This window comes from Erithacus rubecula, assembly GCF_903797595.1.
Source record: "Erithacus rubecula genome assembly, chromosome: Z".
NCBI classification, from domain to species: domain Eukaryota; kingdom Metazoa; phylum Chordata; class Aves; order Passeriformes; family Muscicapidae; genus Erithacus; species Erithacus rubecula.
The window spans coordinates 12207907-12223763 of NC_136661.1; the positions used below are offsets into that span (position 1 = coordinate 12207907).

The window sequence follows — 15857 nt, forward strand, 5'->3', positions numbered from 1 at the left end:
GACTATTCTTGCTTTTTTCCCTTAAATAATGGCAACACAATATTACCATTAACAATGCAGGTGCCACTGGCTTTCATTATTCTGTAACATCTAACAGCAATTACACTAATATAATTAACAAGTCAATGCATCCTTTGGTTGTGCATGCAGAACCATTTGGTTAACGCTTTCTAAAGGTATTCTAGAGTTAGTAATCAACTCTCAAAGAATAATGACACCTTTCTGTCATAGTCCTTAACAGATTATTTCATCTTAATTTCTGTCATCTAATCTGTTTAGCACACCAATTCACACATTCATGCATTTCCAGCAAGCACAGCTCCTTCACTGTTAGCACCATAGTTTATAAAGAAGTTGTAGAAGGAATGAAGCAGAAGCAGTTGAGTGCAACACTGCTTCTTGGCATCAGAGAGATGCAAAACACAGCACAAGATAAATGGGGTGAAAAACACACATGCAATCTCTTTTTACAGTCTTTCAACACAGCATTCCTGGGCATATTATAGCTACACACACAAAAAAAGTCTGAAATACGAATATTCTCTTTTGTTACGGCTGCCTGAAGTCAACAGACTGACCAACACAATGTGTATAAAGCAAACCTCATGCTTTAGCTATCTGCCAGAAAGCACCAAAAGTATTCTTTATATTGATCTAACTGGCCAGTTAATTCAGGGTTGTTTCCACTTTTCCCATTAATATTTGAGATAGGTCACAGCTAAGGAAGCAAAACCAGATAGTGAAAGCAATCCTTCCCCTTAGATCCCTGCCTGGTATGTCTTGCCCATATGCTCAAACTCACAACAACTGCCCAATTTGCCACTGCAAGGAGTATTTCATCTTGGTCAGCTTACATAAGGGGAGGAGGTGGGCTGTCCTGTTGGTTTCCCTGGGGAAGGGAGGAAATAGATGTGAATGACAGAAAGTGCCTGCATTCACCCACACCCAAAAGCTCAGTGCGCATAATGGGCTCAGCACAGCATGCAGAAATAAATTCCTGGTCATTGCAGGGCAGTGGGGAGATTTTGGTAGAACCTGCATGTCTCTGGGCTATCTGTGTTCAATAAATGCCAGCATAGAGCACTACGAACTCCCAGGGTATGATGATGACTGTTTGGTATGCCATGACAGAAACACATGCTAGACAACCCCTTCCAGCCCTGAGTCCTGTTAACATCACGGATCTATTGACATTTACAGGCATATCCATAAATCTGACACAGTAGGCAATTTACAATAACTTATTTTATTAATGTACCACTGGAGTACACAGTAGAAGACTAGATGTTTTTGCAATGTCAGAGTCTACTCAGATCTCTAATTCTTACGATTCTGCAAGTAATTTGTTTTAAAATTATAGTTCTAGAAAGCATTCTGTTAAACTCTAATATATTTTAATAACTTTTTATAAATTCATTGTGTGTTCTGCTGATAGCTCTGTGGTATTTTCTGTATTGCTAAAAAACTGAATTAATCGAAAGAATGTGTTTATTAGCAATGTTAATTAAACATTAGAAATAACTGAAATGCTGGAAGTTAACCCAGCAACTGGTTGTCACATTGAACATCTTAACTAAAAACACTGATCCTAAAACACTGCGGAAAAAAGGAATCAATAAACATCCACCAACCAAGATCTGGCAAAATCTCTCTGCAACCTCACTCACTGCCATTCTTCCACAGTGAGTTTCAAAAGTAGTTCTTAAACATCACCTATAGCCAGGAAAGCCTCCTTGCGTGTAGAACAGACACATTTCAGATAAAGCAGGACTCATAGTGTCTGGTCCTGCAACTTTGATGCCACAGAAAACATAAAAATAATGACAGTACATGGCCAAATAATGAGGGAAGAAGTTCTCTATTCTTTGTCCAAGTATTATCTGAAATGTTACTGTAGATGACACCAGAAAGAAGTGTTAGAGGTGTTAGCAGTCTGTTAAGGCAGCCTTCCTTTATTTCACCAACCAGTGTCCCATCTCCCTTGACTAGGCAGCATCATTTTCACACCTGCCTGTGCAAGCTCAAAAATAACATCCCATACTAAATCAATACGATGGCACAATTTTTTTTAATGGAAAACTCCCAGAGCACCTACTTCAGACTTGGACAATCTCCAACCACATTTTACTCTTATACTGTAAGAAAAAAACAAAACAAAAACCAAAACCACAAAACAAAACAACAACAACAAAAAAACCACCTTAAGACAAAAATTAGAGAGCAATTAAAATAGCTCAACCAATAAAGTATTTTGTCAACAGACTTTAAGCTAATACTAAAACTGTAAAAAGCTTGAGAAATTACATGTTAATAATAATTATGATCTCAATCTGCACTGCCTTTCACGAAAAAAAGCATTAAAAATTAAAGGCAAAAACAGATCTACTTTTTGAAGAGTTCTACATTACACAAGGTTTAAACAGTTGTACTTTTTTAAAGATAAGACCCTTGTTACACAGGGATAACGCAAACCTAGGTTCTTAATGAGCATTTGTTTATCTGGTCTTCATTTAAGCTATATTTCAGTGCAAATTGATGCCATATAACTTTTCTATAATTTTTCATGAAAAGAATGAAAACATAAAAACCCATAAACATATAAAAAACATCTATTGAACAGTTTTTTAAGATTGTGATGGTATTTGAATATCTTCCTCAAAAAGTTAAAGCACAAGCAGGAAATTTCATGATTCCACAGTCCAACCTGAAGCTGGATTTTCCCAAAGCCTTATATCTATCTATCAACAACTAATACATACCTACAGAGTTACCAAGCTCTGTTTTGGCTGGTTGATATATGATTCCTTGTTAAGTCCCTATCATGCCCATGAATACATATGTGCCTGCAGAGGAGGCTTCCCAACAATTCTAAGGCTACCCATTGTATTCTTCAATTTTTATTTGTTTTTAATTCACCTTCTGGTTCTCTTTGTCATTAAACAAATGGGTAGGCAAGTGCTCCAAATGGAGATAAGCAGCTGAAAGAAAGCCATCAGTCTTTTACACAAAAAACCCCAAAACACTCATGAAGTTTGAAGCTTGTGTCTTTTTTTTCTGATCTGTCTTTTGTTTACATAAAGCCCTATACACAATTTTCACAGGGAATTCTGTCTTAGAGACAAGTACAAATGAACAACATTGTCCATTATGAGATGGTATTTTCTTCCATCAAAGCATATACTTAATATATAGAATCAAGTGTCAGCAGCAAATTTGAGCAAATAATCCCATGGACATAAAGAGAGCTAGAAAAGTCAAGTGGTCATATTCTCTTCCCCTAGAGAGGTCCATTATACCCATAATACTCCTATTGCTCCAGTCAGATGTTTGTCTCCTCTATTCTTAAAAACTGATAGTGATTTCATAATACTTCCAGGTTCACACTCCTCTGCTATATTGTTTAGACACTGCTTCCACCATGTCTGAGATGAATCCCCCTGGATCCAATTCAAACACACTGCATCTTGCTGCACACCCCAATGACACAGAGAACAGTTTTACTCCTTACTCATGGCAGATATTCCACACATTGGACAACTTTCATGAACAGCCCTCAGCCTTCCCTTCTCTAAAAGAAATAACCCCAGCACAGTAAGTATTTCTCCATACACTATGTCAAAGTTTAAAAGCATCCAAGAGTTGTCATCTGTTTCCAGCTGATCCATCTCAATACAAAGCAGTCCAATAAAAGGCCTAGTAAGTTCAGTGTGGGATAGAATAATGCTGCATTCTTTGCAGCTCAAAATAACAGTTTCCCAGCACAAGACACCCACTACCCTCCAAGAGCAACTGTGGTACCTTAAACTTCATAAATCACTCTGAAAACTAATACCTATTCAACAGTCTTGCTTATCTGCAGTATTTCCTGCAGGAGTAAAAAGTTCTATTTTACTTCATTTATTTTCTCCAGGTTGTTGGAATGATTTTGAATTCTTCCCAGCTTGTTTTCTGCTGCAAACTTCATAAACACCATCTGTTCTATCACCTAGGTCACTAATGAAAAATAATGACTACAGCCAGTCAACCATGTTTATTAAACCTGCAGCCCAGTGTAATCTCCTGCTTAGTATTTCTAGTCTATAAGCAACAAAGCAAAAGGCTCTTGAAAGTGACACTATCCCCATCCCACACCTTCACCCCACCAAGACACATTTGCACTTTAAAACAAAGCCACCAAAGTTCTGATTTATAGAGCAAGAACCAAAAAACTTTCTGGATTTAGATGTATGTGGGTATATTCTTAATACTTTTGACATAAAAATGCAAATGAAAACATTTTACATTTCCCCTAGCAGAATCTAGGAGACAAGCATTCACAAAATATTACAGTGATCTGTAAAAGCTCATTTTCAGAAGCATCTCAACGACACTAAGAATCACAGAACCCACAGGCTGGGTCTCAGGGCTATACCTACACATGAAGATAAACACAGCTGATCTAATCCTGTTTCTACCACACACTGTGTTGAAGTGTGGTATGTGTCCAGTCACCTGATAGCAAAGTAGTACCATGTGGCAGAGGGGAAAAAAGCATCCCCAATGTCCATGTTCCCTGCACAACGTTTACAAAGGCACAATAGAGCTTTTACATTCAGGCTAGAACAGCAGGAACTTGCTTGTTTAAGCAGCACACTCGGCCCCATGTCAGAAGCACCTGTGATGGCATGTTTGTCTCAAGTACCATGCTTGCATTCACTGCTTAGGGGCATGACCACACTAAACATTCATGAGTGAAGCCACTGGGATTTGAGGAAATGTGATTATATGCAATTACAGTGCCTTTTGCACTGTGGCATTCAACACACAATGAATACAAAGTAAGAAACTCCCTGTGTCAGCCTTTTAGACTCATTTGCTCCCTGTGGCAGTTATCTCCTACCCTTTTCAGGCAAGCACAGCAATAATGCAGATCCACTTATCCCCAGCACCCTTTCTGACCTTTACACATGCCTGTGAGATCTTTTGTAACACACTTCATTAAACCTCACAGGTCTAAGCTTGACTGGACAGCTAGGAAATAATGTGACAGGGAAGTGGAAACCCTATAATATTTGGGAGAAAAGACAAGAGGACAGATATGGTAGAGAACAGCACATAGATGGAAGGAATGTGTGCTAATGCCAGGTTGGCTGCTGCCTTGACTCAGTGAGCAAAGACTTGCTAAAGACAACACAGAGGCAGAGCTTGTTGATCAGTCCTTATGGAAAAGAACAGTATCATGCCAATGCAATATTTTCCTTCTCCAAACAAAGAAGAGCTCTATCCTGCTCCATCCAACCCACCCTTTCCTTTTCATGCTGCCTCAGAAGCCACCCACCTCCCTGCTGCCCATGCTTTTGGCTAAAGTAACCTATTCAGTTCCTGCAAGCTCCAATCTTTGGGGTAGCCATCAATCCCTCTGCAGGAACTGCACATGCTGCTTGCCCCTCAGCTCACTCCCAGGAGCCATCATCCATCCCCCCAGATACCAAGAACTTGGCAACCAGGTTCTTGGCATGCCTATCCCCACATGAAAACTACAATCACAGAGTGAGTTCTGAAAGTCTGAACTGGCACCAGGACCTCTGATCTCTCTGACCTCTCTCCACTGCTCTATCCCAGAGAACACGCCTGCAAGGAAGGCACTTGGCATTCCACAAAGGCTGAAAAGACAAATGGAAAACCTCCAGCAAAACAGAGCATGCAAAGGACTGCATTTAGTCAACAGAACTTGTAAGACAGCATGACCCCTAACTCCTATGGGGGCAAGGGAGACTGCAGATAGCAGGGTGGAAGGAAATTAACAGGATCCAGAAGTTTTTGACAGGGACAGAAGTGGTGGTAGAGGCAAGAATGGCTAGAGCCACCAACATTATGCCATATGTTCACAAAATATAAAAGACACAGCCAGCACAACCTAACTATAGAGCAGGTACACTCCCAGGTATGGACAACAAAGGCCCTGCTGCCACACTGTCATCTGTCTGCTTTAAAGTCTGGCCATGGACACATATCTGCAGGTAACAAATACATAAGGGCCTTTATGATAAGCAACAGAACAGGTTTAGAATACTGACAGTAATAAAAAATGTTCCAAGTCTGTATTTCATAGGAAAGAATGAGGGGAAAAATACTTCCCTCCTCCTATGAGACAAAACAGAAGTGGTTCACTGGGAATTCATGACTGTTATTCATGACAATTGTAGAAAGGCAGCCTATACTTTACGTAATGGAATAGCAATAATATAGAAAATTTCAAGGGGAAAATCTGTAATTAGAGAATGCCTAACTGAACATGCAAGGCAGGGAGATTCCTGATGTTCAGCAATGCCTCTTTTCTTTTAAGAGTAGATATTTAGAATACAGGTGATACTACTAGCACCAGAGGAAAAAATATATTGTCCAGAAAAACCTGAATGCTACTTTTCTTAAGGTAAAAGCAAACATTTATTTGTAGTCAATACTTCATTTTTAACCCCATCAAAAACAAACCAAACAAAACAAAACAAAGGCAAAACAAACAAACAAAACCCAGCCTCTCCTTACAACTCTTTAAGCACAGCATAGGTTCATCAAGCCATCATGTACTCCTCCTTCCAGAGCCCCAACAAAGACTCCAATCCTACAGAAACTAAATAAGTGTGTACACTAGGACTTGCACAGCCCAGGAAGCTCCCTCTGTAAGTTAACGGATTATTCAATACTTTGTAGCATCAGTGCCAAAAAAAAAAATCAATTCATCATTACAGCATACAACAGCCTAGTCATGCAATTCATCAGGACATTGCAATTCCTTTCGTGACTAAAAATTCTTTTTAACAAATTTCAGATATTCCTCAACTGAAGAAAACTGAACTTCCTGAATTCATGATACTGGGGGAAAAAAATAGTGAATGAAAAACTGCCTCAGCATGTCAGGTTTTCAAGGTTTACTATTAGAAATTCAAGCTGTGATGACTAGCAGTGATTACCCACATGATGTTCTTCTGCCAGTTTTCTCAATGCCTAAGTACTTTATAAGTACTTTCTTAGGCAGCAGAATAAAACACGTAGTTATATGGTCATATGTACTTTTTGAAACTTTACTGAAACAAAATCAAAGACAAATAATTCTACTTATTGAGACTGCATCTTCTGTTCACAAAACAAATAAGAAGACACAGCCAATGCTGATTTTAAAATGGTTAAATGCACTGATCACATTTGCTACTGCCAGACAGAATTTAATCACACATCTATTGCACTCACACACTAAGTTACACCTACACCCCACCCTGATGCTCAGACATCAATACTCCTTTGCCTCAGCATCTCACATTTCCATTAATTTCAGCCATTAAATCCCCCTAAGCTTTTTCTGTGCACTCTTGCTCTAAGCTTTGCTGCTTCAATGTACAGAGAAACACTGCAACTACCACCAGCTGCTGGTTCAACAGGTAAGGCAGGATATAAGGGCAGAACCCAGACACAGAGCAAGCAGTTCAGTGAAGAATACTGTAAGCAAAGAGGGGCAGAGACTGTCACATGGGACAACCAAGAACATTAATACAGCCAATTTGTCAGACCTCCATCCCATTACTCTTTTGTGCTTCATTTTGTCAGGTTGACTATTAAAGTTTCAGCAGTGAACTGATGAGACCTTTACTGCTATTTCTTTGTAGAGATTCAATTATTTTAGCACTTGGCACCTACTTTCACACAACTAGTAACCCATTAGCTATGAGATCTGGCCCTCAAACTAGATTGAACATCTTGCATTATAGAATAATTTTTTGCATGTATAAATATATTTTAAACTACCCTACAGCAAAAACATTTTTTACTTTGGCAAAGCTTGGAGGCACCCAGATATTTGGTTTTCTTTGCTTCCATCAAGAATCATGTGACTCTGTCATCCTGAAATTCTGTAGCAAGCCTACAGAACCACAGCTTGACCCTAGGGGCTGATTTAATTTTCTTTTTTGCTGTGACTTAAATTTGATCACCATTTCAATAAAGAACTACTTAAGATTAATTTTGATTATTGACCCTGCCCTTGCCTAAGTAGCTGAAACAAAATTCCAACAGGCTGCAGCACACCCCAACACACTGAGGAGACACATGGTACCCAGTCACTTCACATTACTTACACACCACAGCAGTCACAGAACAACAGCAGATAAATGCAGTGCTCACAATTAAGCTTTAAAGCACAACCACCTCATTTTCTGAGCATCATTTCTCCAGGGAGGTAGATTATTTTTAAGAATTTTGTTATGTATCTGAATAGTTTTCAAACACACAAGAAAAGTCATCACGATCACTATCTGACTTTTTTTTGCATGTGTAGATAAAGTTGTGTACACGCACACACACAAATAGGTAAGATGAATTTACAAGTAAAAAGATATTACAAGGCTTTAAAATATCCTCAACATAGCATACACCATTTTTCACAAAAAAGGGACATGATGAATTGCATTAAAACAGGTCATCCCCTTTTCTAACACGTGATGTGACAAATCATAAAAAGAGGACAAAACTGGATATACACAGATATACTAGTAAAATCTGAGTCCAAAGACAACGGTAGATACACATAACAATAATAACACTGGTGTAAATTAAGCAGGGATGCAAATCTGTGTACAAGAACCAAAAATCCCAACAGAACAACAGAATGGCCTGCACTGTTAGCCAAGGACACAGCTAACAGCAATAAAATACCAAGGGACATGTTGTTTACATCTAAATCAGGCCTGTGCTCTCCACAGCACAAAGGACTTGCTTGCAGAAGACCATGCACTGACAACAGGAAGGTGGCAACAAGGCTAATCAGCACACTGCAAGAGCCTCAATTCTCCCTGTTAGACTACTTTAAAAGAAGGAAACATGGACAATGGGCAGCACGCTTGCACCAAATTTATGGAGGCTGAAGTAAGCAAAACTGCCAGGGAAAAGGGTCATGTTATAGTAACTCTTGGCTCCTAAATTATGCAAAAAGCTGTAATCAAGTTTTTCATTGTCAATCACAAGGAATCCAAGAGTTGCAGAGCAAAAAAAAAATCTGTGACAGCAGTAGAAAACCTTTAAAGTGGAGAACAGAAACAATGCTGGTAATGACACTAAAGAATATGTAACCTGAGAATCAAACACAGGCTATGGAGAACAGCCTGGAGCACAATCCATCCATTCTAGAATTGAGAAATTCATTACCTGGCAACAACAATTAAATTAGTTCACTCTCCAAATTTAAGATAACAGGTCACCTATGAACACAGCCAATTTTTTATGATGTAGACATCTATGTCCACACAGAAATCGACAATCAAAGTCAGTTTTGTCCACCTACATGACACAGTTTTCAGAGGTTTTTTTCCTCTTTTTTTCTACACTATGAATCATTCTCACTTTTTTCCTAAGGGTTACCATCAGCCCATCTTTTTCATTGATAAAAAACTTTCTCACAAAATTGTTTTTGCCTTTCTTGAAACTTACTTAATCAAGCATCTAAACAAGCAGTGGTTTTAAATACTGTTTCTCTTGAATTCTGGCCACAATCTTTTATTACTATTATCCAAGGCTATCAACTGTTTCATTGAAATGTATAAATTAATTTTATGCAAATTCTGTGACCAACTTTGACATTTGTGCAAGCAGATTATATAATTGCTGGTACTGAACTTGAGTCCTTATTTTATAATTACAGAAACTAGTTTCAGAGCTGTAAGGAGAAGGACAGATGCAGCAAAAATAAATGCATCAAAGTGATACATCTCCAAACTGAAACTGCAAAAATAAACAAAAGAAAGAAAGAGAACAGATTTAGTCTGGAAAAGTAAGGAATTTTGTTCCTAGGACACGTTCTCTAAATGCTGAGATGCTTCAAAGCAGAAACAAAAAGCAGAAACTGCCTCTACTTACTCATGTCTTCTCGTGTATTGCAGTTCTGGAAGGCTCCTCTCCACCTCAGAGAAGCCTGTTGTAAATTTACTTTTAGGAGAAGGGCATTTTAAAGCAGAATGTACCTACTCAAAGCTAAGTGCAATTTTTTTTCCCCCACAACCTTTGAGTTCCCTCCCTTAGTCTACAAAAAGTTCTAATTTTTCTGAACTCCACCAGTATGTAAGGAAACAAACCAGGATAAGGATACTCCATCTTAAACTCAGTGATGGAAGCTCACCTGTTTAACATACACTGAGAGACCACTTGTGGGTACCTACTTCAGCTGGGTTCACTATGAATGTGTAATGGATAGGGATGTGTAGATGTTATCAGGCATTCCGTGCTTCAAAAAAGGATCTGTGTGCTTCATAAACAGCAACACTTAATTCTGATCAAATTAAAACTGTATTTCTGAGTCTGGCTTAACATTAAGCACAAGTATCTTCCTTGATAATACAGAATCACAGAATAGTCTGAGCTGGAAGGGATCCACAAGGATTATCAAGTCAACTCTTGAATTAATGGCCCCATACAGGGATCAAACCCACAACCTTGGTGTTATTAGCACCATGATCTAACCAACTGGGCTAGAGTTAGGGTTGAAAGTGTTTGGTGAAAAACAAACAAATCAATAAAAATATTATACCAAGATATAATTAACGTATCCCCATTGTAGCAGTGTGAAAAAATATACTCATATTTGGTTTTCTAATGGACTTGCAAAGTGGGATACTAACAGCCATGTAGGTTTACAGTCATGCTAAGCTTATATAAAGTCAGTTTCTCTGCTGGAGTCAGCCTGAGAGAAAGCTCCCATCTATTCATCCTGCTTCCAAGGCGCCGCACCCTGCTGTCAGAAAGAAAAGCATTTCTGCAGTTGGGCAATTTAACATGCTGAACAAACCACATGAAGCTAGTTGCAACCTGGATCAATTCTGCCTGTGTCCAGAGTAAGAGTTGTGCCAACACAGCCAGGGGGTGCTCTGAGCATGGAAAAGCTCACTTCTCAGTCAACCACGACTCTTTATCTCAGTTTATGCCAACTATGCTAAGACTGCTCACCCCTGAAATAGCTCTTCCTGTCCCGTTTAAATCTGCGTCCTTGGCATGACATTGGGCCTGAATCTCCAAAAAACGGTGTGAGATGCACCTACCTGAACTGTTCAGGACCTCTAGATGTCTATGCCAATGAAAAGATTTCACATTATGAAATTCAATCTTCATGTCAACATTTATATAATATGCAAATACAGCAGCCAACACCATGCACACAACTTCTGATGCACACAGCTATTGTTAACCTCAGCAATATGAAGGAATTTAGTTAAGTACTACTGAAGTAATTTTAAAATACCATTGTATTGGGTTTGCATGGCCAGGTTCTAGTAGCAGGGGAGCTACAAGGTGGCTTCTGTGAGAAGCTGCTAGAAGCTTTCTCTGTGTCTGGCAGATCCAATGCTGCACAACTCCAAGACAGACCAGCTATTCACCAAGGCTGAGCCAATTATATGATGTTAACACTTCTGTCATCACAGATTTAAGGAGGGGGGGAAAAAGTTATTGCACAGGTGTAATTGCAGCCAGAGAAGAGCAAAAAGACAATGTGTGAGAGGAACACCCCTGCAGACACCAAGGTTGGTGAAGGAGGGACAGGAGGTGCTCCAGGGGCAGAGCTGAGGTGCCCATGGTGAGGCAGCTGTGCCCCTGCAGCCCATGGAGGAACACGGGGATGCAGAGATCCACCTGCAGCCCCTGGAGGAGACCCTGCTGCAGGGGGATGCCTGAGAGGAGGCTGTGAGTTCATGGGAGGTCCGTGCTTGAGCAGGGTCCTGGTAGGACTTGTGACCCTGTGGGGGACCTGGACTGGAGAAGGCTGTGCCTCAAGGTGGCACCTTGTGAAAAGAGACCCACACTGGAGCAGGGGAACGACTCCTCTCCCTGAGCAGCAGCGGAAAGAATGTGATGAAGTGGCCATAATCTCCATTCTCTGTCTCTCCTGTGCCACTGAGAGGGAAAAGGTAGAGCCTGAGAAGGATGGAGGTGAGGGAAGGTGTTCTTAGTATTTATACTAGTTGTCATTGTCCTGATTCTTTTAGTAATAAATTCACTCAATACTCCCAATTCAAGTCTGTTTGGCCTGTGACAGTATTTGGTGAGTGATCTCTCCCCATCCTTAGTGCAGGAACCCTCCACTCCATTTTCTCACTTCTGTCCAATGGGGACAGAAGGGGAGTGACAGAGAAGATTTGGTGGGTACCTGGCACCCAGTCACAGTAAACTCACTACAACCATCTGCAGAAACCTAAGCATTTTAATAACTGGATATGATTATGCTGATAAGGTGCTGTTCTCTACTGTACTTTATAAAGCATCAGCAACATCACAGAAAGCACACTAACTTCTTAATGATCACCTAAATAATATGTATGTGAATGCAACTGAGGTAATTGTGCTGCAGTCATTTTTCAGATCTAACTAATAACATTCAATGTTAAACATGCTAGGAAGAGTAAGTAAGGTCAAGTTCCAAGAGCCACTTTCTGCCTTGGCTGAAGTGAACTGCAGTTTACCCATTAACTTTAGCAGAGGTAGTCCCATGCAACAGTTTCAGGTTAATATAAAGCACCAAGGACAGCAGAAGAATGCACCAAAAATCATTTTCTTTAACTATTTTTCTTTCTGTCACTGAAATATTTAAATAATTAAATACTTGACAGGAAATTAGCTTTCCATTTTCTTGACTTTTCTTACATAATGGATTTTAGCCTAAGATTTCTCATGCATCCAAACCTAAAACAAGAGTCTTTTCCAAAACAGCAGCTATCCTATCAAGTACAGACTTCTGGTATGCTCTTTGAGTCACAACAGAGCACTTCACTGCACTTTCCCAGCAGTCAGAGTTTCAGTTTTTTACATACCTCACCTACTATCACTAAAACCTACACAGCATTATCAAACTGAAACCAAGTAACCGGCCTCTTATGCAAGGGTTTTACTCAAAATCTATTGTCAACAATAACCTTATAAGATCATTTTATAGTATTATTTTTGAAAGAAAGCAGTAAGTAAACAGAGTTTGCTTCTTAAGACATTTTGTTATGCTTTTATCCCAAAAGCTTCTCAACAACTTACTAATAAAGAATAAGAAATTAGACAGATTCAAGTAAAAAACACAAGCTTTAAAACCAAACAACTCAAAACCACTGAGAGTCAAAGTCAAGTTATAGAAATCTACACGTCACACAACTGAACTCATTATCTGAGTACGTAATATTATAAGTAACAATTTATACAAGATTATATAGTCTTTATTTCCATAATCAAAACAGTAGCTTAACAATCCTGTACATTTAGTAGAACATATGTATTCTTTTTTCGTACCTTCTCATCCACAGAACTGTTCACAGAGTTCCATAAACATGACAAGTTTCTTTTATATCATTCACAAAGAAAGCATGTTTCTTCCTTGAGTTTTAACAAGAAAAATCTTTAATACGAAACAAAAACCTGGATTTAGTAACTTTTCATCCCTTTGGAAATCCCTCACAATAGCTTCTCTAAAAAATGAGTACAAAAATGGTGAACTGCACAAGTCACAGGTTTTAAATTACAATTTTCAAATCTTTGTATATATTCTAAGGCAGATCAACTGCCACATTTAAGCTCCATTCTAACTGCCCTGAAATCTTGCCTATTCTAAAATTGTCAAAAATACATATTAGAATCCAAGCTCAATAGAGAAAAACTTCATATACTCACAAACTTCCTCTTCTTGGAAGGCTCAACTCTTTCTGCAACAGAAAAATAGTTACAGTGTATTAGCAATATTTAATTGGATGTGGTCTTTTCGAGACAAGTATTGAAATCCTTTCATTCCATCAGCATCAGAGAGACAAAAGTAATATATTGGGACAGTATAAAATGTTACACATACCACCTTCCTTTCTTATCTGAAGTATTAATATTAGCATTTGGAAAAGTCTATACCTTTTTATAATATCAATATTAAAATATTTCAAGCAATAGACAGATCTTATGGAAAAGCCTTACAGACAGCTATGATGCACTGGCAACACTCAAAATTTGCAAGAGTCACTGACAAATATAAATAATGTTCTTTCCAATACTCATAATTTGCAAAAGTTGTTAGTAACAGGATCGCAAGCTGAACAGGCAGCCATTGCCCCCAAGTTTTCTACACTATAGTCTTAACCCCAAAAAAGATTAAGAGCATAACAGTTTGGCCCACAAAAAAATAATTAAAATTTATTACAATCTTCTGCAAGTACTAGCACAACAACAGAAACACCACTGTTAAACTTTTTTAAATGTTTTCTAAGCTTTTGCTCAGAACAGTAAAATAGTCAGACTATATTTTAACAGTTAAACAACTTTTCATGAGACTGACAAGACAGCCTGCTAGGCTAACTGCAAAACAAACTGGTTTTTTACTGTTTTTTACTGTTATTTTAGTGTAGAAGAAAGCCACAAGATCCATAAAGTTTTGCCTATCACGAACAAGCAAAATACATATACCACAAGTATATATTACTGTAGATTATATAAATCATAGAATAGCTGAGGTTGAAACGTATCTTGGGAGATCTTCTGGTCCAACCAAGGCACAGCAAAGGGAGTGGAAACACATTACTCAAAAACTACATCCCGTTGCGTTTGGAACACAATTTTGAATATTTTGAAAAGATGTACACGCACAACCTCTCCAGACAATCAATTCCAAGGTTCAACTACCCTAATTTCTTTTTATTTCTCACATGAAACTGAATTCTACATTAGTTAAGCACTCTCTTTGCAATCATGTCCAGCAGGGAGAATCAACAGCATTGAAATGAAACAACTTGTCTGAGGAGACAGTCAACTAGAGGATACACAGATAAGATAGATTTGAAGAGTATCATCCCTGTCGGAAGATGTTTGGGGTTGGAGTTTGTTCCCCTACCTTTTTTTCCTTTCTGGAGAATTTTTCCCATTATTATGCTAAGGAAGTGTGCCAGGCTGTGCCCCAGTGTTTGTGGCTCAAGACAAAGGGATGGCAGGGCTGTCTCACTCTTTTGCTCGCTGGCAGGGTCTGGGGGCAGTCCGGGGGCTGCTCGCTGCCAGCCCGTGCCCAGCCCCACGCTGGAGCCAGGCTCCCTGCTCTGGGACACTGCCCTGCCACCTTCCCCACTCCAGCCCATCCCTCTGGTGCTGCATGGGCCCTGCCTGCCCTCCACCACTGGACCAGACACAGGCAGAGTGTCTGCGGCTCAAAAGGGACTGGAACTGAGTTATTGGTCTCTTTGCTGATAATTTTCACAGCTGCTGGTGTTTCTGTTTGTTTGGTTGCATACATTAGTAAAGAGCTGTTATTCCTACCCCAGTATCTCTGCCTGAGAGTCCTTGATTCAAGAATTATAATAATCGGGGGAGGAGAGGGCTTATATTCTCCATCTTAGGAGGAGTTCCTGCCTTTCTTGGCAAATACCTGTCCTTCAAAACCGGACTTATTTTGTGGCCCAGACGGTGAGGTCTGAGGGCATTGAGTGGAAGGTAAAAAAAAAAAAAAAAGAGTCAAAGCTCTTGAGTTACTGAGGTTTTATGCTAGGTGGCAACATGCTGTCCAGCTTAATCTGGCTTGGGCTCCATATATATCCACATATATATCTCTCCCATTTGCAACATGGGTCCCCTCACCAAAGTTACTGTAGCTATTATCCGATTCATTTGGTGAATTGATTATGTCAGGAATCTGTAGTTTTTAAATTTTCTCTGGAAAGTGGCCGCATGGATCCAGAGCTATCGTACTCTAACTGCACGTTTCTGGGATTATTTCAATAATGGTATTTACTGTGAGGCAATGAATGCAAGGGAAATCTTCTCCCAAACCATCACACAGTTTTTTTAGTCCACCCCACCAGTTTTCAAGGATTTCAGATCTGCTTCAAATGCTAATG

The 15857-nt window shown here is 39.3% G+C and overlaps 1 protein-coding gene across 7 annotated transcripts in view; it reads right to left on the reverse strand.

Moving 5' to 3' along the window:
- The window catches only part of MAST4 (microtubule associated serine/threonine kinase family member 4), a 216928-nt gene that overhangs the window by 129433 nt on the left and 71638 nt on the right, over positions 1 to 15857 (reverse strand). For all 7 annotated transcript variants that reach the window (XM_079330483.1, XM_079330482.1, XM_079330477.1 and 4 more), the window contains one exon: positions 13663 to 13694. In XM_079330483.1, coding sequence (XP_079186609.1) covers positions 13663 to 13694 — 32 coding nt within the window. The remainder of the gene's footprint in view (positions 1 to 13662; positions 13695 to 15857) is intronic.